General features: G+C 32.7%; 1 protein-coding gene, 1 long non-coding RNA gene and 1 pseudogene across 2 annotated transcripts; 1 reads left to right on the forward strand and 2 right to left on the reverse strand.

Annotated features, from left to right (window-relative positions):
* Positions 1 to 4,277: 4,277 nt before the first annotated feature.
* On the reverse strand, positions 4,278 to 13,545 carry LOC140840076 (argininosuccinate synthase, chloroplastic-like). The gene is made up of 13 exons (XM_073207182.1): positions 13,406 to 13,545; positions 12,971 to 13,086; positions 12,618 to 12,692; positions 12,350 to 12,535; positions 9,384 to 9,574; positions 8,873 to 9,079; positions 7,281 to 8,393; positions 6,225 to 6,961; positions 5,761 to 5,850; positions 5,164 to 5,550; positions 4,891 to 5,037; positions 4,521 to 4,595; positions 4,278 to 4,438 (listed from the first exon to the last, which is right to left on the reverse strand). The coding sequence occupies exons 2-5, from the start codon at positions 13,019 to 13,021 to the stop codon at positions 9,506 to 9,508; spliced, it is 381 nt and encodes a 126-aa protein (XP_073063283.1). The 5' UTR covers positions 13,022 to 13,086; positions 13,406 to 13,545; the 3' UTR covers positions 4,278 to 4,438; positions 4,521 to 4,595; positions 4,891 to 5,037; positions 5,164 to 5,550; positions 5,761 to 5,850; positions 6,225 to 6,961; positions 7,281 to 8,393; positions 8,873 to 9,079; positions 9,384 to 9,505.
* LOC140840079 (uncharacterized) lies at positions 5,823 to 8,757 on the forward strand. Its single transcript, XR_012119852.1, has 2 exons — positions 5,823 to 5,877; positions 8,459 to 8,757. It is a non-coding gene; the product is annotated as an uncharacterized lncRNA (long non-coding RNA).
* Positions 10,455 to 19,776, reverse strand: LOC140840078 (argininosuccinate synthase, chloroplastic-like; annotated as a pseudogene).
* Between the last annotated feature and the right edge of the window lie 6 nt (positions 19,777 to 19,782).

Raw genomic sequence — 19,782 nt, forward strand, 5'->3', positions numbered from 1 at the left:
TATTGTTCATTTGGTTCTATATATTGTGTTAATTATAATTTATTACATAACATAAAATTAACAAATTGAATTTTAATTTGACAAAAAAGTCGAAAGTAAATTATATTCGTCTAATATAACAAGAGATTAAACTCAAATTAATAACAATAATATTCAAGTTTTTCAATTGTGAACGGACTTAATTATCCTTCACATATTTACTTATTTCAATTTTAACATATTTGCTAATTTCACATTTAGTCTATTAATTAATAATTAATATCAATTAACCACATTTTATGGTTATGATTTTGTGCTTTTGACTTTTGCCCTTCTCTTTTTTCATTATAATATTTAATTATGTCATATTTCATTCTATTTCATTTTTTAAAAAAAATGATTTTCATTCTATATACATATATGTTTACTTATTTCAATTTCAAATAACATATGTTGCTTTTGGCCCTTATCTAATTTTTGTTATAATATTTAATTATGTTATATTTCATTTTTTTAAAAAATTATTTCATTCTATATACATATAAATGTGTGGATGATAGAAAAATTTTCCAATTGTAAACAAACGTGAAAGAAATAAAGTTGAATTATATTCATAATGAAATGACCCGTAATAAAGTATATATATTTTAAATTTATACATTCAATAAACAACATTTGACAGTATTTGAAACATCTGCTAAGAATGTTTAATATTTAGGTAACAAGGGTCTAAAGGTAAACTCGACCATGGTTTTCAAAAACACTGAAACCAAAATCAGAACTAACATTTTTCTTGACTTCAGTTCCAAAATCAACTCTCGTATATATAAATTTAAGGCATAACTGTTGAACAATTAGTTTCACCGTCTCATATATTGTATAATTATTTTATTTATATTTAAAAATTAATACTAATAGCAATTTTTAAAAATTTATATATCAGACAAGTTTATAAATTCGATACACAAATTTTTTTGTAAGCTCTCTTTTGATATATAATTTTTAATTTATATATATTTTTAATTATTTATGAAATTTTAAGAAAATAAAAAAATCTACATGCAAGCATACAATTTGACTTATATACAACTTTAAAACTTAAAAACAAATGATATCAAATGTTAAATATTACAACTTATTTCATATTAAAAAATAAATCATAAAAAAACAAATAGTTTCAAATTCTGTAGGAGATCATAAAAAACAAATAATTTCAAATTCTGTAGGAGGTTAAATATTCTTAAATTAAATATTATGAGTTATAGTTTATTTATTTTGAAATCAAACTAACTAATTCAACAAATACAAAAAATAACATTTTTCATGCAAGTTTATTTCTTTGATTATATTTAAATTTTTATGAGAAAATCATAACGGTAGTTTAAATTTATATTTAATAATTATTGTATTTCATTACTTATGTTGATTTATTTATTATTTTAAAATTGTATTTAACAAAAAATTAATAATCATTGATGTAGTTTATAAATATCAATTCTGATATAAAATTAATTATATATGATATAAAATTCTAAAACAAAAGGTAAAAAATTATGTAGGTGTTTAAATATTATTTAAATGAAATATTATTAGTTATATTTTACTGTCAATATTATTATTTCATTAGTTTTGATATTGTTTTGATGAGTTAGCCATTATATTTTAAATTGATAATTATTTATCGTTGGTGTGCTTAATTTATGTAAATCATGATTTATGCATTGATAAATTTCATAATTTGTATTTTTAGTTTATTATGCATTATACATGGTGTTTAGATATATATTTTTTAACAATTCGTTTCATTCATTTGGTTCTGTATATTGTGCTAATTAAAATTTATTATATAACATACAAATTCGAAATTAAATTATATAAGTTCTTAATTAATTTATTTGTCTAATATAACAACAGATTAAACTCAAATAAATAACAAAATATTTCAAATTATTTTTTTTAGAAACTCAAAATTTTAATTTTCGTAATATAATTGGTATTTACGTGCATCACACGTGCTTCATGCTAATTTATATAAAGTATATATAAAGGCCATTGTTTTCCAATTGTGCAATGACAAAATTAACCTTCTATACATCTCTTCAAAAATAGAATGTAACTCCTATATTAATGTTATCAAATAACTCATCTTTATACTACATTTAAATGTTTTATCCTTTTAATTTTCTTTCCACATTTTTTTCCCAATGATTTTATGGTAATTTTGTAATTTATATAAAGTGTGGATAAAGTTCATTGTTTTTCAATTGTGCAATGACAAAATTAACCTTCTACACACACTTCATGAATAGAATGTGACTTATATATTAATTTTATCAAATAATTCATTTTTATACTACATTTACATGTTTTATCCTTTTAATTTTCTCTCTATATTATTTTTTTCCAATGATTTTATTGTAATTTGTATTATATAAAGTGTGAATAAATGTCATTGTTTTCCAATTGTGCAATAACAAAATGACTTTCTATATTGTGTAACTCCTATATTAATTTGATCAAATAACTCATCTTTATATTACATTTAAATGTTTTATCTCTTTAATTTTCTCTATATATATATTTTTTCAAATGATTTTATTGTAATTTTATAATTATATTTTTAGTGAAATTTCTAATTAAGTAATAAATTATAGTATAAAAAAAATATATGAAAAATTTATAACTATATGTGCAATAGTAGAATAAATAACATATTTTATGGGGTTTTTAACAAAGAATTGAAAGTAAAGAGTTTATTTTTTTTTAAATGAATGTACGATTTCAAAAAAATATGAAAAAAAATCATCTATAATGAATATATATGTTATAATTATTTTATTAAATTGTATAACTAAAAAATTATGTATATTATTTGTCAAATCAATCATCAATCAAAATTTGAATATATAATTAATGAAAGAGATTTAATGAGCAATAAAAAGACTCTAAGTTATTTTCTTCTGTAAAAACAATATATGATATAATTCTTATAATAAATATAATTATAATGATCATTGGTTAGGATTTGTCAAGTATAAGAATTTTTACATATTATATTTAATATCTTTATTTAATTATTTTGAAATCAAACTAATTATTCAATAGACACAAAAATAACATTTTTTTATGAAGTTTATTTATTTTGTTATAATTCATATTTAATGGTGAAAATCATATTAATAGTTTAAAATCTATATTTAATAATTATTAAACGAGTTTATTTGATATTTACCATATAATCTTATTTAAATGTGCATTTCTTTACACATGTTGATTTACTTATTATTTTAAAATATTTAACAAGAAATTAATAGTCATCGATATTAGTCTACGAAAGATCGATATATAGAATTGTAAAAAAAAAAAAAATATTGTTTTTTAGAATGTTAAATTAAATATTATGAGTTATATTTTACTATCAATATTACTATTTCATTTGTTTTAATATTAAGTTAGTCATAATGATTTTAAATTGATAATTATTTTTATCTTTAGTATGCTTCTCTTTTATAGATTATGGTTTATATATTGTTAAAATCCATAATTTGGTTGATTTTTGGATTATTATGTTTTATACGTAGTGTTTGAATATATAAATTTTGTTTCAGTTCATTTTGTTCTATATATTATGTTCATAACAATTTATTATATAACATAAAGAAATAATTTTGAAAGTAAGTTATATAAGCTCTTATAAATCGTCTAATATTATAATAAATTAAGCTCAGATAAATAAAAAAAAAAGAATCAAATTGTTTTTTAGAAAATCAAATTTTTTTAATGTCATTAAATTTTTAATAACTGATCCACATCCCAAACACATGCTATTGATTTCCATGACAACCAAATAACTGATTATGCATATAGGACAAACCTCCCTGTCTTAATATTCCAGAAGTTTATAACACAGTAACCTGTTGGCTTAGAATGGGTAGTCCTTAATAGTCATAGTGAATTGTTATTCTGGTACCACAATAAAATCCGAAGGCTATGAATATAGCAAATCTACGAACTTTCCTCACAGAAAATTATAATATAAAAGGGTTCTAAAGCATATGAAATCACCACCTATGACCTAAACGACGGTGCAACAAAGAGAATAAAACAACAAATCAAGCAACGGAGAAAACACATGCCCAAACAAAGCAGTAAGACATGATAATGCAAAAAATAAAAGAGAAAAAAGAACCTCGAAAGATTTCGGAATACACGGTAACAAACCAAAGATTAAGGAGATAATAACACTGTTGAAGGAGAATGCGAAGAGAAGAGATGAAATTCGGATACCTGCAAGGTGCCACAGATTCCTATCTCTGGATTCCTTTCTCACTGGAACAGTGACATTATGCCTTGCAGCATATTCGATTGCATCTTCTGTTCCCTTTATTTCCCATTCCCTCCAAGGAGCAATAACACTTAGTTCGGGATTCAGAGCAAAGAAAGTGAGCTCAAACCGGACCTGTAACACAGAAGAGCAAACAAGACGTGAAGGGAGAAACTTCAATAGGAATCAAACCGTTCAAAGAAATCCTAAAGCATGCCTGGTCATTTCCTTCTCCAGTAAATCCATGAGAAACATCATCAGCTCCTACTTCTTTCGCCACATCAACCATGGCCTGCATTTTCAATGTATTAATACATACAAGTAGAAAATAAAACAACACAATACTAACGAAGCCCAAAGATAAATCTTTTTTCATGAAAATAGTGACCTAAGAAGAGGCATTAGCAAACAGATGTTAAAATATTAAGCGCTAATCACATTTCGTCCAGTTAATAACCATGCAAAAGGAAATGAGGAAGCTTGAACTCAAGGATATAACTTTATCCAATAAAAAAAAGGAGATGGACACTTTCTAAATGAAAGAAACGAAAACCGATAAAAAAAAAGACAGCGATGTTTTTCCTTACATTTAATTTTTATAAGGTACCTTCGCAGTAACAGGTCGTGCCATTGAAGTCCCCAGCAATTATTTTTATGAATTGATAACATTATGCTGACTTGAGTTCATGTACTGGGCCAACATCAGCGATGAAGCAAACAAATTATAATTTTCCCTGCGTTGCCTAAGCAACAAATTAAGAAACATGTGTTGTATCTTTCTCGCATCTAGTCATTCTCAACTGAATTGAGGTATATGTACACAGTAACCAGCCTACAGTTAACTACTGAGAATAACATACCTAAACCACCACTATATGCCAGGGCCATTTTTTTTAACTTTTTAGGCAAGGTTTTTCCATCCATACCACTAGCAATCATTGTCTCTTTATAAAGTTTAAAAGTCACTGATCCAATACTAGTTTTTGTGATTTCCTTCCTGAAAGCATCAAATGACTCACTTAATGAATCAAACCGCCTATGGCATATACTAACTTGCCGTGCTTCAAGGCGAGAAAATACTCCTTCGTCTGCATGGTCTCACGATCAAGTGTCAAAGACTCAAGTTCTCTCACAATTGTGAAGAGGATTGTCCCACCTGGAGTTTCATACACCCCACAACTCTTCATTACCACCAGACGATTTTCAACCATCTCTATGCGACCACTCCCAAGCTTCCGACCAAAGCTCTGAGAGAAGAGATGCAGGAGAGCGTCCAGTCCATTTATTGAAACAGGGAGACCCTCAACTATACCAATATTCGGATATATGCAAGTATGACACTAAAGGATAAGTAACCAATAATTATTAATGTATATGCACAAAATAATACAAAAAAATATTAAATGCACGTGATAAATAATTCTAAAATGAAAATAAAAGAAGTTAGAGCAACTAACTCAGGTTGATCCGGTGCCTCTTTTGGGTTAAGAGTGATCATGTACATGTCCTCCATAGGCCCCATTTGCTGGATCTTCCAAGATATCCCCCTTGAATGTTTATATATCAAAATGAATGTCAATATTTGGACAAGAGGAGCCACATGTGAAGGGCATTTTCACAGTACATGATCCCAGTCATTAAAAATTTTAAATAAAGATCCACATTCAAAACACATTCTGTTGATTTTAATGAGAACCAAATAACTGATTATGCAAATAATATGACAATTCTTCCTATCTTAAATATTCCAGAAGTTCATAACACGATAACATGTTGGCTTAGAATGGGCAGTCTCATTAGTCATAGTGAATTGTTATTCTGGTGCCACAATAAAATCCGAAGGTATGAATATAGCAAATCTAAGAACTTTCCTCACAGAAAGTCATAACATAAAGGATTCTAAAGCACACGAAATCACCACCTATCTCATGACTGAGGTGCCACAGATTCCTATCTCTGCTGTAGATGGATTTCTTTATCACTGGAACAGGGACATTATGTCTTACAACATATTCAATTGCATCTTCTCTTCCCTTTATTTGTGAAGAGAGAAACTAAAATAGGAATCAAATTGTCTACATAAATTCTAAAGTAGGTCGGGTCATTTCCTTTTCCGGTACATCAATGAGAAACATCATCAGCTCCAACTTCTTTGGCCACATCAACCATGGCCTGCATTTTCAATTCATTAACAAATACAAGTAGAAAATAAAACAACAGAATACTGAAAAACCCCAAAGATAAATCATTTTTCATGAAAAGTGTGTACGTGAGAAGAGGCATTAGCAAACAAATGTTAAAATACTAAGCGTTGATCACATTTCGTCCAGTTAATAACCATGCAAAAGAAAAGGAGGACGTTTGAACTCAAGGATATAACTTTATCCAATAACGAAAAGAGAAGGACACTTTCTAAATAAAAGAAACGAAAAATAATAAAGTTGTTTTATCTAAAAAGACAGTGAAAGCACGTTTTTCCTTACATATTTAATTGTTATAAGGTGCCTTAGCAGTAACAGGTCGAGCCATTGAAGTCCCCAGCAAGTATTTTCTCTCATAGATGGCACCAGCTCGTTCCTCTTTCAAATCCTTCACCACTAGTCGACACGCTCCACTAGCCTTGGCATTTTGTTCTAGAGCTTCTAATTCTTGTATGCCCTAAATTTATGGATTTGGATCATGCATAAGAAAGTAAACAAGAGTAACATAGCAAGCTATGCCTTTTTTTTTATGAATTGATAACATTATGCTGACTTGAGTTCACGTGCTTGGCCAACGTTAGCGATGAAGCAAACAACTTTGCAGCCATAATTTTATCTGCATTGCCAAAGCAGCAAATTAAGAAACACGTTTTCTAGTATTTCTCTCATCTAGTCATTCTCGATTTCATATGTTTACAAACTTGAGAAATCTTCTGAATTGAGGTATATGTACACACAGTTAACCATCCTACAGTTAACTACTGAGAATAACTTACCTAAACAACCACTATATGCCAGGACCACTTTGTTTAACTTTTTAGGCAAGGTTTTTCCATCCATATCACTAGCCATCATTGTCTCTTTGTCACTAGCCAAAACTGCTCGGACAGCTGCTGCATCAAACAAATTTATTAGTGGTCGGTGATTCAAGTATTTTAAGTGTTTAAATTTTGAAATGTTAATAAAATTTTGTATGGGTGGGGGGATTTGAAAGCTTTTTCATGTACAATTACAGAATTCCAATATCCTAAAGAAAAAAATGAGAAATGGAAGCAGCCTTGAAAAATTAATTCAATCTCCCTCAGAAAGATTATAACTTGTTATCTATTACAAAAAAAAAAAACTCTATCCCAACGGATAACATTCAAAATACAAGAAACGAGTGACATCTAAAAAATTTAAAGGATGGTAGAGAAACCTGGTTTGCCTAGCTAACAGCCAAAACCAATCATAGAACCCAAAATTGTAGCACAAAAAATAGTCACCCAGATATAGACAATAACATAGTGACTTTGATAGGCAAATCATCAAACAAGTATCCGGCACCCATAGTCCAGAATCTGGACAAGGCAAAAGCAGGAGGAAGTCAAGGTGCACTTACAACCTTGAATTTGGGAAAATCAGAATGGCCCAGTCAATATATCAGAGGTTTTTGTCAAACATAGAGCGGACACTCGTTGGCAATCCATATGAAGCTAGCAGCATTGGCTTGATTGTAGGTTTCCCCACTCTCGAACGAGAAGATGTATGGTCTGTAGAGACTGTTGGGATTTTCCCTGCCTGTTACACATACAAATCCTTTATAAAGTTTAAGAGTCACTGATCCAATACTAGTTTTTGTGATTTCCTTCATGAAAGCATCAATTGACTCGCGAAGTGGATCAAACCACCTATGGTATATACTAACTTGGGGTGCTTCAAGGCGAGAAAATCCTCCTTCGTCTGCATGGTTTCATGATCAAGTGTCAGAGACTCGAGTTCTCTCACAACTGTGAAGTGGATTGTCCCACCAGGAGTTTCATACAACCCACAACTGTTCATTACCACTAGACGATTTTCAACCATATCTGTGAGACCAATCCCAAGCTTCCGACCAATGTCATTCAGCTCTGAGAGAAGAGATGCAAGAGAGAGTCCAAGTCCAATATTTGGAAAATAAGGGCCAAATATGAAGGGCATTTCCACAGTACATGATCCCAGTCATTAAAAATTTAAATAAAGATCTACATCCCAAACACATGCTCTGTTGATTTTAATGACAAACAGATAACTGATTATACAAATATGACAGCCCTTCCTATCTTAAATATTCCAGAAGTTCATAACACGATAATATGTTGGCTTAGAATGGGCAGTCCTCTCATTAGTCATAGTGAATTGTTATTCTGGTGCCACAATAAAATCCATACTATTGAATGCCATGACTCGAGTACACTAGCAATTTTCTTGTTACCCAAAAATAAGTCAATGATCCCAAATAATTTACTTCACATCAAACAATAAGGGTATGAATAAGCAAATTTACAAACTTTCCTCACAGAAAATCATAATATAAAAGGGATCTAAAGCACATGTAATCACCACCTACCTCATGACTGAGGTTTGTCACTGGAACAGGGATATTATGCCTTACAACATATTCGATTGAATCTTCTCTTCCCTTTATTTGAAAGGAGAAAACTTCAATAGGAATCAAACTGTCTACAGAAATAAAGTATGTCGAGTCATTTCCCTTTCCAGTACATCCATGAGAAACAGCATCAGCTCCAACTTCTTTGGCCACATCAACCATGGCCTGCATTTTCAATGCATCAATAAAAACAAGTAGAAAATAAAACAAACAATACTAACAAAGCCCAAAGATAAATCTTTTTTCATGAAAATAGTGTGCCTAAGAAGAGGCATTAGCAAACAAATGTTAAAATATTAAGCGTTCATCACATTTCGTCAAGTTAATAACCATGCAAAAGGAAAAACTCAAGGATATAACTTTATCCACTAAAAAAGAGATGGAATAAAAGAAACGAAACCGTGAAGTTATTTTTTCAAAAAAAGACAATGAAATCCCGTTTTTCCTTGCATTTAATTTTATAAGGTACCTTAGCAATATCAGGTCGTGTCATTGAAGTCCCCAGCAAGCTTTTTCTCTGATAGATAGCACCAGCTTGCAAGCAAGGAAATACGAAATCTCTCACAAATTCCTATTTCAAATTCTTCACTACTAGTTGACATGCTCCGCTAGTCTTGGCCAGTTGGCCTTTTGTTCCAGACCTTCTAATTCATGTATGCCCTAAATTTATGGATTTGGATCATGCATAAGACAGTAAACAAGAGTAACATAGCAAGCTATGCCTACCTTGCCATCCTTCACATTTATGTTCAGTGTCGAGTAAATAATTAACGTCAGTCAGGACCCTGTTGCCTTTCAACTGTAATTTAGTACAAAATATTCAATTTTTTTATGAATTGATAACATTATGCTGACTTGAGTTCACGTGCTTGGCCAACGTCAGCGATGAAGCAAACAACTTCGCAGACATAAATTTACCCTGCATTGCCGAAGCAGCAAATTAAGAAACAAGTGTTGTTATCTTTCTCTCATCTAGTCGTTCTCGATTTCAAATGTTCACAAACTTGAGAAATCTTCTGAATTGAGGTGTATGTACACAGTAACCAGCCCAGTTAACTACTGAGAATAATAATTACGATTGTTCAACAAAACCAAAAGTCTCATAAAAAGTTGGAGACCCTACCCTCGATTTCAAATGTTTTGACTTCCTGAAGTTAAGTGTAAGCTTAATTATTGACTAGCCATCTCAAATTAATCAACAATAGAATTTATCAAATTTCAAAAGATAAACCAATTAACATACCTAAGCCACAGTACAATTACAGAGGTATCTAAACCACCACTATATGCCAATACCACTTTGTTTAATTTTTAAGACCAAGTTTTTTCCATCCATACCACTAGCAATCATTGTCTCTTTGTCACTAGCCAAAACTGGCGCCGAACAGTCGCTGCATCAAACAAATTCATTAGGGTCAGTGCTACAAGTACTTTAATTGTTTAAATTTTGAAGCGTTGACAAATTTTTGTATGGGTGGGGGAATTTGAAAGCATTTCCACCATGTAACCGCACAAAAAGGAGCACCCTTTTTCCAACCAGTTTTGTTTTTTTTTTTTTTTTGCCTGCGTAGGCACTTATGGTCCTGGATATAACATGGGTAGGTAAAAGGAAAAGCAAAGCTGCTGCAGCAAAGCCACCCCAGTTTGTGGGATCTTAGTGCCATTTAAAAAAAGAACACCATCAGCCACCAAATAAACAACAAAATGAGATGTGACAGACATGGAATCATGCTGTGTGGAGCAATGAAACTTTAACCATCCATACTACACCTGAAACCAGAGTCAGATCCGGCTTGGACAACTGCATCACCATTAAATTCAGTCAATCTCACCCTAGCACAGTATATCCAGTCTTCTTGGATGCTTGCTGCATTATTCTCTCTTAATGTTTCAATATATACGATGCTGAACAATTCCCTCAGTAAAAGATATATCTTGTTACCATTCAGACAGTTGTTTGCCCCCTGGCTGCTCGAATATCAACCAACTTGAGTTTGAAATTATCAAATTTGAAACAAACTTGAATACGTTCAAACATACCTTTGAATTTAATTCCACACGTATAATTTTGCTTGATAACTTGCAAGATCTAGAATAGATTTTGCGCCATCGCTCTTAATGATGTTAATTTTTCTTGATATCTATTTCTTCGCAAACCTATATTTAAAGTATGCAAAAAATATGTAAAAAAATTATTAAAACATTTCTAAACTGAGAATAAAAGAAGTGATAGCTCTTTCGGGTCAACATGTACTTGTTCTCCATGTTCTCCATAGGCCATTTGCCGGATCTTCCTCTTGAACATTTATATATCAATATTTAGACAAATGTGAAGGGCATTTTCACAATAAATTATCCCAATCATTAAAAATTTTAAATATAGATCCACATCCCAAACACATGCTATTGATTTCAATGACAACCAAATAACTGATTATGCAAATAGGACGAACCTTCCTATCTTAATATTCCAGAAGTTATGTTGGTTTAGAATGGAAAATCCTCATTAGTCATAGTGAATTGTTATTCTGGTGCCACAATAAAATCCGAAGGATATGAATATAGAAAATCTACGAATTTTCCTCACAGAAAATTATAATATAAAAGTGTTCTAAAGCATATGAAATCACCACCTATGACCTACCTCATGACAGTTGCAGCAGATTTCTATCTCTGCTGTAGAACAGAGACATTATTATACGTCGAAACGACAGTGCAACAAAGAGAATAAAACAACAAATCAAGCAACGGAGAAAAAACATGCCCAAACAAAGCAGTAAGACATGATAATGCAAAAAATAAAAGAGAAAAAAGAAACTCGAAAGATTTCGGATTACACAGTAACAAATCAAAGATTAAGGAGATAATAACACTGTTGAATGAGAATGCGAAGAGAAGAGATGAAATTCGGATACCTGCAAGTATGAGACTATAAGGATAAGTAACCAATAAAGAGATGAAATTGGGATACCTGCAAGTATGAGACTATAAGGATAAGTAACCAATAATTATTAATACATATGCACAAAATAATGCAAAAAAATATTAAATGCACAGGATAGATAATTCTAAAATGAAAATAAAAGAAGTTATAGCAATTAACACAGGTTGATCCAGTGGCATTGCCACACTACATGATCCCAATCATTAATAATTTCAAATAAAGATCCACATACCAAACACATGCTGTTGATTTTAATGAGAACCAGATAACTGATTATGCATATAGGACAACCCTTCCTAACTTAAATATTCCGGAAATCCATTACATGATATTATGTTGGCTTGGAACGGGCAGTCCTCATTAGTCACAATGAGTTGTTATCCTGGTGCCACAAATAAAATCCAAGGGTATGAACATAGCAAATCTACGAACTTTCCTCACACAAAATCGTAATGTCAATGGGTTCTAAAGCACATGGAATCACCACCTACCTCATGACTGAGGTGCCACAGATTCCTATATCTGCTGTAGATGGATTCCTTTGTCACTGGAACAGGGACATTATGCCTTACAGCATATTCGATTGCATCTTCTGTTCCCTTTATTTCCCATTCCCTCCGAGGAGCAATAACACTTAGTTCGGGATTCAGAGCAAAGAAAGTGAGCTCAAACCGGACCTGTAACACAGAAGAGCAAACAAGACGTGAAGGGAGAAACTTCAATAGGAATCAAACCGTTCAAAGAAATCCTAAAGCATGCCTGGTCATTTCCTTCTCCAGTAAATCCATGAGAAACATCATCAGCTCCTACTTCTTTCGCCACATCAACCATGGCCTGCATTTTCAATGTATTAATACATACAAGTAGAAAATAAAACAACACAATACTAACGAAGCCCAAAGATAAATCTTTTTTCATGAAAATAGTGACCTAAGAAGAGGCATTAGCAAACAGATGTTAAAATATTAAGCGCTAATCACATTTCGTCCAGTTAATAACCATGCAAAAGGAAATGAGGAAGCTTGAACTCAAGGATATAACTTTATCCAATAAAAAAAAGAGATGGACACTTTCTAAATGAAAGAAACGAAAAACGATAAAAAAAAAAAGACAGTGATGTGCCATTGAAGTCCCCAACAAGTATTTTTATGAATTGATAACATTATGCTGACTTGAGTTCATGTACTTGGCAAACATCATTGATGAAGCAAACAAATTATAATTTTCCCTGCATTGCCGAAGCAGCAAATTAAGAAACATGTGTTGTATCATTCTCTCATCTAGTCATTCTCAACTGAATTGAGGTATATGTACACAGTAACCAGTGTACAGTTAACTACTGAGAATAACATACCTAAACCACCACTATATGCCAGGGCAATTTTTTTTAACTTTTTAGGCAAGGTTTTTCCATCCATACCACTAGCAATCATTGTCTCTTTATAAAGTTTAATAGTCATTGATCCATTACTAGTTTTTGTGATTTCCTTCATGAAAGCATCAACTGACTTGCTAAATGAATCAAACCTCCTATGGCATATACTAACTTGCCGTGCTTCAAGGCGAGAAAATACTCCTTCGTCTGCATGGTTTCACGATCAAGTGTCAGAGACTCAAGTTCTCTCACAACTCTGAAGAGGATTGTCCCACCAGGAGTTTCATACACCCCACAACTCTTCATTACCACCAGACGAATGCGACCAATCCCAAGCTTCCGACCAAAGCTCTGAGAGAAGAGATGCGGGAGAGCGTCCAGACCATTTATTGAAACAGGGAGACCCTCAACTATACCAATATTCGGATATCTGCAAGTATGACACTATAAGGATAAGTAACCAATAATTATTAATTCATATGCACAAAATAATGCAAAAAAATATTAAATGCACGGGATAAATAAATCTAAAATAAAATAAAAGAAAACTAACTCAGGTTGATCCGGTGCCTCTTTTGGGTCAACAGTGATCATGTACATGTCCTCCATAGGCTCCATTTGCTGGATCTTCCAAGATATCCCCCTTGTTTGTTTATATATCAAAATGAATGTCAAGATCCCAGTTATTAAAAAATTTAAATAAAGATCCATATCCAAAACACATTGTATTGATTTTAATGACAACCAAATAACTGATTATGTAAATATGACAATCCTTCCTATCTTAAATATTCCAGAAGTTCATAACACGAAAACATGTTGGCTTAGAATGGACAGTCCTCTCATACTGGTATGAATATAGCAAATCTAAGAACTTTCCTCACAGAAAGTCATAATATAAAGGATTCTAAAGCACACGAAATCAGCACCTATCTCATGACTGAGGTGCCAGATTCCTATCTCTGCTGTAGATGGATTTCTTTATCACGGGAACAGGGACATTATGTCTTACAACATATTCAATTGCATCTTCACTTCCCTTTATTTGTGAAGGGAGAAACTAAAATAGGAATCAAATTGTCTACATAAATTCTAAAGTAGGTCACATCAACCATGGCCTGCATCCATGAGAAACAGCATCAGCTCCAACTTCTTTGGACACATCAACCATGGCCTGCATTTTCAATGCATTAACAAATACAAGTAGAAAATAAAACAGAATACTGAAAAAGCCCAAAGATAAATCATTTTTCATGAAAAGTGTGTACTTAAATTATTAAGCATTGATCACATTTCGTCCAGTTAATAACCATGCAAAAGGAAATGAGGACGTTTGAACTCAAGGATATAACTTTATCCAATAACAAAAAGAGAAGGACACTTTCTAAATAAAAGAAACGAAAAATAATAAACTTGCTTTATCTAAAAAGATAGTGAAATCACGTTTTTCCTTACATATTTAATTGTTCTAAGGTACCTTAGCAGTAACAGGTCGAGCCATTGAAGTCCCCGGCAAGTATTTTCTCTCATAGATGGCACCAGCTCGTTCCTCTTTCAAATCCTTCACCACTAGTCGACACGCTCCACTAGCCTTGGCATTTTGTTCCAGAGCTTCTAATTCTTGTGTGCCCTAAATTATGGATTTGGATCATGCATAAGAAAGTAAACAAGAGTAACATAGCAAGCTATCCCAACCTTGCCATCCTTCACATTTATGTTCAGTGTCGAGTAGATAATTAACTTTAGTCAGGCTCGATTTCAAATGTTTACAAACTTGAGAAATCTTCTGAATTGAGGTATATGTACACAGTTAACCATCCTACAGTTAAGAATAACTTACCTACACCACCACTATATGCCAGGACCACTTTGTTTAACTTTTTAGGCAAGGTTTTTCCATCCATATCACTAGCCATCATTGTCTCATTGTCACTAGCCAAAACTGCTCGGATAGCTGCTGCATCAAATTAATTTATTAGGGGTCGGTGATACAAGTATTTTAAGTGTTTAAATTCTGAAATGTTAATAAAATGTTGTATGGGTGGGGGAATTCGAAAGCTTTTTCATGTACAACTTACAGAATTCCAATATCCTAAAGAAAAAATTGAGAAATGGAAGCAGCCTTGAAAAATTAATTCAATCTCCCTTAGAAAGATTATAACTTGTTATCTATTCAATAAAAAAACCTCTATCCCAACGGATAACATTCAAAATACAAAAAACATGTGACATCTAAAAAAATTTAAAGGATGGTAGAGAAACCTGGTTTGCCTAGCTAGCAGCCAAAACCAATCATAGAACCCAAAATTGTAGCACAAAAAATAGTCACCCAGATATAGACAATAGCAGAGTGACTTTGATAGGCAAATCATCAAACAAGTATCCGGTACCCATAGTCCAGAATCTGGACAAGGCAAAAGCAGGAGGAAGTCAAGGTGCACTTACAACCTTGAATTTGGGAAAATCAGAATGGCCCCATTCAATATATAAGAGGTTTTTATCAAACATAGAGCGGACACTCGTTGGCAATCCATATGAAGCTAGCAGCATTGGCTTGATTGAAAATTTCCCCACTCTCGAACGAGAAGATGTATGGTCTGTAGAGACTATTGGGATTTTCCCTGCCTGTTACACATACAAATCCTTTATAAAGTTTAAGAGTCACCGATCCAATACTAGTTTTTGTGATTTCCTTCATGAAAGCATCAATTGACTCGCGAAGTGAATCAAACCACCTATGGTATATACTAACTTGGGGTGCTTCAAGGCGAGAAAATCCTCCTTCGTCTGCATGGTTTCCCGATCAAGTGTCAGAGACTCGAGTTCTCTCACAACTGTGAAGAGGATTGTCCCACTAGGAGTTTCATACACCCCACAACTGTTCATTAACACTGGACGATTTTCAACCATATTTGTGCGACCAATCCCAAGCTTCCGACCAATGTCATTCAGCTCTGAGAGAAGAGATGCAAGAGAGAGTCCAAGTCCATTTATTGAAACAGGGAGACCCTCATCTATACGAATATTCAGATACCTGCAAGTATGAGACTATAAGGATAAATAACCAAAAATTATTAATACATATGCACAAAATAATGCAAAAAAATTTTTAATTGCACGAGATAAATAATTCTAAAATGAGAATAAAAGCAATTAACTCGGGTTGATCTGGTGCCTCTTCCGGGTCAACATGTCCATGTTCTTCATAGGCTCATTTGTTGGATCTTCCAATATATTCCCCTTGAACGTTTATATATAAAATAAAATGTAAATATTTGGAAAATAAGGGCCAAATGTGAAGGGCATTTCCACAGTACATGATCTCAGTCATTAAAAATTTAAATAAAGATCAACATCCCAAACACATGCCGTTGATTTTAATGACAAACAGATAACTTATTATGCAAATATGACAGCCCTTCCAATCTTAAATATTCCAGAAGTTCATAACACGATAATATGTTGGCTTAGAATGGGCATTCCTCTCATTAGTCATAGTAAATTATTATTCTGGTGCCACCATAAAATCCATACTATTGAATGCCATGACTCGAGTACACTAGCATTTTTCTAGTTACCCAAAAATAAGTCAATGATCCCAAATAATTTACTTCACATCAAACAATAAGGGTATGAATATAGCAAATTTACAAACTTTCCTCACAGAAAATCATAATATAAAAGGGATCTAAAGCACATGTAATCACCACCTACCTCATGACTGAGGTTTGTCACTGGAACAGGGACATTATGCCTTACAACACATTCGATTGCATCTTCTCTACCCTTTATTTGAAGGGAGAAACTTCAATAGGAATCAAACTGTCTACAGAAATTCTAAAGTATGTCGAGTCATTTCCCTTTCCAGTACATCCATGAGAAACAGCATCAGCTCCAACTTCTTTGGCAACATCAACCATGGCCTGCATTTTCAATGCATCAATACAAACAAGTAGAAAATAAAACAAACAATACTAACGAAGCCCAAAGATAAATCTTTTTTCATGAAAATAGTGTACCTGAGAAGAGGCATTAGCAAACAAATGTTAAAATATTAAGTGTTCATCACATTTCGTCAAGTTAATAACCATGCAAAAGGAAATGAGGATGTTTGAACTCAAGTATAACTTTATCCAATAACAAAAAGAGATGGAATAAAAGAAACGAAACCGTAAAGTTATTTTTTCAAAAAAAGACAGTGAAATCCGTTGTTCCTTACATTTAATTTTATAAGGTACCTTAGCAATATCAGGTCGTGTCATTGAAGTCCCCAGCAAGCTTTTTCTCTGATAGATAGCACCAGCTTGCAAGCAAGGAAATACAAAATCTCTCACAAATTCCTATTTCAAATTCTTCACTACTAGTTGACATGCTCCGCTAGTCTTGGCCAGTTGGCGTTTTGTTCCAGACCTTCTAATTCATGTATGCCCTAAATTTATGGATTTGGATCATGCATAAGACAGTAAACAAGAGTAACATAGCAAGCTATGCCTACCTTGCCATCCTTCAAATTTATGTTCAATGTCGAGTAAATAATCAACGTCAGTCCTTGTTGCCTTTTCAACTGTAATTTAGTACAAAATATTCTATTTTTTTATGAATTGATAACATTATGCTGACTTGAGTTCACGTGCTTGGCCAACGTCAGTGATGAAGCAAACAACTTCGCAGACATAAATTTACCCTGCATTGCAGAAGCAGCAAATTAAGAAACAAGTGTTGTAATTTTTCTCTCAACTAGTCGTTCTCGATTTCAAATGTTTACAAACTTGAGAAATCTTCTGAATTGAGGTATACGTACACAGTTAACCAGCCCAGTTAACTACTGAGAATAATAATTACGATTGTTAAACAAAACCAAAAGTCTCAGAAAAAGTTGGACCCTACCCTCAAAATAAAAACGGAATGTTTTGACTTCCTGAAATTAAGTGTAAGCTTAATTATTGACTAGTCATCTCATATTAATCAACAATAGAATTTATCAAATTTCAAAAGATAAACCAATTAACATACCTAAGCCACGGTACGATTACAGAGGTATCTAAACCACCACTATATGCCAGTACCACTTTTTTTAATTTTTAAGACCAAGTTTTTCCATCCATACCACTAGCAATCATTGTCTCTTTGTCACTAGCCAAAACTGGCCGGACAGCCGCTGCATCAAACAAATTCATTAGGGGTCAGTGCTACAAGTAATTTAATTGTTTAAATTTTGAAGCGTAGACAAATTTTTGTATAGGTGAGGAATTTGAAAGCATTTCCATGTAACCGCACAAAAAGGAGCACCTTTTTTCCAACCAGTTTTGTTTTTTTTTTTTGCCTGCGTAGGCACTTATAGTCCTGGATATAACACGGGTAGTAAAAGGAAAAGCAAAGCTGCTGCAGCAAAGCCACCCCAGTTCGTGGGATCTTAGTGCCATTCAAAAAAAGAACACCATCAGCCACCAATTAAACAACAAATGAGACGTGACAGACATGGAATCATGCAGTGTGGAGCAATGAAACTTTAACCATCCATACTACACCTGAAACCAGAATCAGATCCGGCTTGGACAACTGCATCACCATTAAATTCAGTCAATCTCACCCTTACCTAGTAATGTTGAAAGGGTCCAAAGAAAACTCCTGAAGGATGCCACGTGGCTTATCATGATAAAAATGGTGCATTTTAAAAAGCAATGTAAAAACTACATTTTGTTCCAAAGCCATCTTTCCTGGCTATAGAACAATATCGTACCTGCGAGCTAATTCATATTGGGAAGAAATTACTTAAAAATCACGTCTACAGCCATACAGGAGTAAACCACGTTGTTATTCTTCCAAACGAAAAAACTCCCACAAATTGTATGCTACAAAACACCTCTTTTAGAACCACGGAAAAGGAAATTAGTAGACATAAAGAAATCCCAAGAAACTGAGCCATCCTTTCATGTTTGATGAAGTGAGCAACGCACAATTTTCAGAGGTTCAAAAATGTAAGATATAACACACATTCATAAGAATGCGTTAAAAGAACGTACGTATATTAAGTAAACTAAAAAAGCAAAACAACAACGCACGGAGATGCACACAAAAAGCTCAACAATCCAGGGAAAACAATAACGCCGATCAAGAAATCTACTGAATATGAAAGGGAAAATAATATAAAAGTAAAAAATAAAAATAAAAGCAAAGTAAAAAACGAAGACCAAAAAGAAGTTAAAATGTAAAATATAAACACATGATAAAAAATTCAGAAAAAAACGAATATTCAAGTTACCGGGAGCGCTCGGCGGGGATTCTCCGGTGACTAAATCGAGCAGAACCTGAAATATGCAAATATTAATCGAAAATCAAATGAATCCATTGAAGGGGAAGAAACCAGAGACGGAGATCAGAGGAGTAGAGCGGTATTGTGGTAACGGCCTAGCGGGTGGCCTTTGCTCTGCTTCTGCGATTTGTTTTTATAATTTATTTCAAGATGGCCCACAAAGGCCGCTCCCGTATCCGTTACACCAATTATAGTAAGACGCGTGTCACTTTTCCTAATTGATTACTATTTTTCGG

The sequence above is a fragment of the Primulina eburnea genome, chromosome 8 (assembly GCF_022965805.1).
Source record: "Primulina eburnea isolate SZY01 chromosome 8, ASM2296580v1, whole genome shotgun sequence".
In the NCBI taxonomy this organism is placed as follows: Eukaryota; Viridiplantae; Streptophyta; class Magnoliopsida; order Lamiales; family Gesneriaceae; genus Primulina; species Primulina eburnea.

Coding starts and splice junctions, on each gene's coding strand:
- LOC140840076 (XM_073207182.1), bottom strand. CDS start 13,021: ATGTTATCAATTCATAAAAATACTTGTTGGGGACTTCAATGGCACATC. Junction 12,693..12,970: donor GACTTCAATGGCACATCACT/GTCTTTTTTTTT, acceptor TTGAAAATGCAG/GCCATGGTTGATGTGGCGAA. Junction 9,575..12,349: donor TGTGGCACCTCAGTCATGAG/GTAGGTGGTGAT, acceptor CCATAAATTTAG/GGCATACATGAATTAGAAGG.